We start from the raw sequence: 4,176 nt of genomic DNA, 5'->3' as shown, positions 1-4,176 counted from the left end.
GGGATAGGAAAGAGATCATGTATATAGGGTATTTTACATAGGTCCTGCTGTGCAGAAAGTGCTTGATAAATGGTAGGCATTATTATGAATTGAATTGTGAAAGGCCTCTGCATCCTGAGAGGAGCTGGTGGTTGGGCTTCAAGAAGCCCAGCAGGGTCGTGGATCCCACTCTAGCATGATCTGCTTTGAATACTCTTAGCTGTTCAGAAAGTCCCTGGCTTCAATTACATGTTTCTGCCAGTGGATATAGCAGAGATGCCAGCGCCAAGCAGAGCTGGAGGAAAGGGGAAAGAAAACCCAGGGTGAGTCCAGGAAATGGAAACTCAGATGAGGATTGGTTGGTTGCCTGGGGGAGAGGAGGCTGTCCAAATGTGATTACAAAAAGCCAGCCTCCAGCCGGAGAGCTGTTACCTCACTGCTGTTCCCATCTAACATCAGGCTCCGGGAAGGAAAGGAAGATTCCTCTTCTCCCCTCCTCCAAGGTAAACCCAGAAGCTAGAAAGTATGAATATCAAGCTGCTAACCTCTGCCAGGCTGCCTGCCTGTGAGCCTCATGCCCCGAGAGCCAGGATACCCATTCCTCAGGGAGGTTATACCCCTGGGTCCCTTGTAGTGCCCTGGACTAGGACTGGTCCCAGGAGATGGGTTGGGGGCTTTTAGGGGCTTGGGGTACCAAACCCCAAGAGACATGAGACTTGGATTATAGGTACCAACTCAGCAATATGTGGCCTTAACCCTGGCACTTCACGTCTTTGGGCTTTAGTTTGTCATCTGTAAAATGGAGATCAAGCTACCTTACTTGCCCAAAGGACTGGACGATTTCTGAAACCCCTTTAATGTAGGATCTAAGGTGACAGTGAGTTCATCTTTGAGGATAGATGAAGTTATCTGGATCTGGAAGTGTGGGTTTGAGCATCAGTCGACTGTGGGTTTAAATCCTGACTGCCACTTCCTAGCTGGGCAGTCTTAGGAATATTACTTAACCTCTCCCCGTTTCAGCTTCCTTATCTATAACACATGATTGAGAACAATGGTACCTACCCCATGGGGTTGTTATGGGTATAAATGACCTTGTGTCATAAAGTGCTAAGTCCTCAATATATGGGAGGTTGTCGTTTTTAATTCACGGAAAATTCCTTGAGCTGACAAAGATCACATTAGAGGTGAGTTTGGGGGCATATGTATTTTCCTATTCTGTGCTATAGTGGAAAGAGCGTAAGGTTTGAATTCCGACAGGCTTGAGCGTGTGTCTAGGCTGCACAATTTGCTGTGTGAGTGTTGTTGTCACGAGGAAATTGAAAGCCCGCGGCTCCTTAGGAGGGTCCTGGGTTCAACCCAGAGCACCTCGCTGCTTTTTATGGACTCCTGCCGGAACAGGAGGGGAAAACCACCGAGCGGGTCCAAAAGGGCTCTGCAGACCTTCTCCCTCTCCCTTTCCTCTGGGCCAGTGACAAAGCCCGCGCGCGGCGCCACCATGCGGCAGGAGGCGGTGTCGCTCTTCCTGTGCTACCTGCTACTCTTCGCCGGCCGCGGGGCGCAGGCAGGTAAGGATCCCCGCACCAGGGAGGCCTGTGGGATAATTTTCAGAAGTGGGAGAGTTTCAGAATCCCGGCGGAGAGTCTCAGGGTCCCTGGTTCCAAGACGAGGAGGCCTGTTACGATGGCCAGCTCCGGGTCGCTGTAGCCAGGGTCCCAGATTCGAATCCCCACCTGTCAATTCCTCCGTTCCACCGAAGGGTATTCTGTGCCAGGTAGGCGCCAGACACGGCGCCTTGGGTGAAGTCTCTTCCCTTCAGGGAGGCTCCCCGAAATGGAAGGATGGGGGTGGTCCTGAGCATCAGGCACAGAGTAGGGAGCCCTGCTCCCCGCTCCACTTTGTCCCCTCCCGATAGGCAAACGACAAGAGGGAAAAGAAGGCTCGGAAGGCGGAGGCTCCGGGTTCTGGGGCGCGCTGACCTACATGGCGGTCGGAGGAGGTGCGTTGAGAGAGCGCAAAGCTCGGGAAGCGGGGCGCGGCTCGGGCCCCTGCTGCGGACGCTTGCTCATCACCTCCTCTTCCTCCAGGGCTCCTGGCCGCCGGGCTGCCCGCGCTGGGCTTCATGAGCACCGGCATTGCCGCCAACTCGGTGGCCGCCTCGCTGATGAGCTGGTCGGCCGTGGCGAACGGGGGCGGGGTGCCCGCCGGGGGGCTGGTGGCCACGCTGCAGAGCCTCGGTGAGTGGGCGGCCGGGCCCTCGGGCGGGGACGCCAGGGTCAGGTGACTCTATGAGTCGGGTGTTCTTACAATCTCCATCCTGCAGTGGGGAAACTGAGGCACCGAGGGACTAAGTAATTTACTCGAGTTCTCCCAGTTAATTAGCACCAGGGTCAGGATTCGAACCTGGTCTTATGCCTCGCTTTTAACCACGAAGGCCAGGTGCCTCACTGATGCTTTGGCCAGGTCACGACAAGCCTCAGTTTCCTCATCTTTTAACAGGGATGGCCATCCTCAATATAACATTTTATGAATCTGCTCAATCCCAGAGAACCAGATTGGCAAAGAAAGGTGGTGGAGAGGGGTGCCTGGCTGGTTCAGTTGGTAAAGCATGTGACTTTTGATCTCCCGGTTGTGAGCTGGAGCCCCATGTTGGGTGTAAAGATTATACTTAAAATTTTTTAAATTTTTTTAATTAAAAGAAACGCATTCACTTCTCTCTCTCTCTCTCTCTTCCACCCCTTTCTTTTTCTTTCCCTCCCTCTCTCTCTGAGGCCTCCAAAATCCTAGAGAAAAGTTGCCCCTGGCAGACTCCTCTCTGCCTTCCTGAATCTTCCATCTGCTCTCAATTCTGGATGACAAAAGCTCAAAGAACCAGCCCAAAAGAATATAGTCTTTCTCAGAGGGGGCAGAAGAGAAGACACAGATCAGTCCACACCCCAGCAGTGGGAGGTGAAGGGTGTGGGCAAGGCTAGGAACAGGCCTGCGCTGTAAGATGCTTGTGCATGTCACACGCTTGTGAGGAGGATGAAATCCCTTACTTGTAAGCCCCCAGGCCCCACAGGGAGGTCACCACTGAGGTGGCTGTTGGGAGCATTATTAATAACACGGTGTGTTCACCGCAGATGTGAAGAGAATGAGCTGTTATTGGTGTACTTTCCATCTTGAAACACATCTCTGATTGGAGATGGCAAGTCAAGGGGGAACTAGGATTCACTTTGCAAAAGTCCTGTCCCCTCTTAAGGCCCCTGTTTCTCTAACTGGAAAAGAAGCTGGACTTCACTAATGGTTTCCAGGCATTTGGATTCTCGGGCCTGGCGCCTGGGCCCCAAGTGACCTGGCTCTATTTGCTTTACAGGGACCAGTGGTGGCAGTGCCCTCATGGGCAAGGTTGGTGCCTTTCTAGGCTACACTGTCCACAAATTCCTCGGAAACAGCAAGGAGGAGGTGGACGATGAGGAGTAGCCAGCAGCAGCCGGGAACCCACTCCTTCCAACTGTAGCCCGGGGCTTTCTCTGTCACACTCATCAGTGACCTAAGTGAAAACAGAATAAAATTCAATCAGAAAACACTTTGCCCTGGGGCACCTGGGTGGCTCAGCCGGTTAAGCGTCTGCCTTTGGCTCAGGTCATGATCCCAGGGTCCTGGGATCGAGCCCCCGCATCGGGCTCCCTGCTCACGGGAAGTCTGCTTCTCCCTCTCCCACTGCCTGCCGCTCCCCCTGCTTGTGCTCTCTTGCTCTATCTCTCAAGTAAATAAATAAGTAAAATCTTAAAAAGAGAAAAGAAAGAAAGAAAATGCTTTGCCTTTCTGTGAGTCACCCTTACTGTGAGAAGCCCAACAAGATATGGCTCCGATTTGCCTTCTCCACACACCTCCGACCCCTTCTCCCCTGGAGCCAACCGCAGCTCCTGGAGCACAACCAGGTGGTTTTGTCTCTGGGCCTCAGCACGTGCTGTTCTCTCTGCCTCAAATGTCCTTCTGAAGCTCATAACCCAGCTGAGACATCCCCTCCTCTGGGATTCCTTCCCAGCAGAGCCTCCTGCCACAGCGTGAACACTCAGGCTCGATTTCACAGGGTGCCTGGGGAGGCAGAGCTCAGTCTGTTCTCAGTGGGAGAAGCTTCCAGCTACTTTTCTGATTAGGCAGAGATGGAGAAGCCTGATCTCCATTCTCTGAAGAAGCACAGAGTGGTCTCCCTTA

General features: G+C 53.1%; 1 protein-coding gene across 1 annotated transcript; it reads left to right on the top strand.

Annotated features, from left to right (window-relative positions):
* The first annotated feature begins 355 nt into the window (after positions 1–355).
* IFI6 (interferon alpha inducible protein 6) lies at positions 356–3,544 on the top strand. Its single transcript, XM_027617216.1, has 5 exons — positions 356–482; positions 1,449–1,544; positions 1,892–1,975; positions 2,064–2,213; positions 3,332–3,544. The coding sequence occupies exons 2-5, from the start codon at positions 1,475–1,477 to the stop codon at positions 3,436–3,438; spliced, it is 411 nt and encodes a 136-aa protein (XP_027473017.1). The 5' UTR covers positions 356–482; positions 1,449–1,474; the 3' UTR covers positions 3,439–3,544.
* Positions 3,545–4,176: the final 632 nt, after the last annotated feature.

The sequence above is a fragment of the Zalophus californianus genome, chromosome 4 (assembly GCF_009762305.2).
Source record: "Zalophus californianus isolate mZalCal1 chromosome 4, mZalCal1.pri.v2, whole genome shotgun sequence".
Classification (NCBI taxonomy): domain Eukaryota; kingdom Metazoa; phylum Chordata; class Mammalia; order Carnivora; family Otariidae; genus Zalophus; species Zalophus californianus.
The sequence above is the reverse complement of the archived record's forward strand: the minus strand, read 5'-3'. Positions and strand labels throughout refer to the sequence as shown.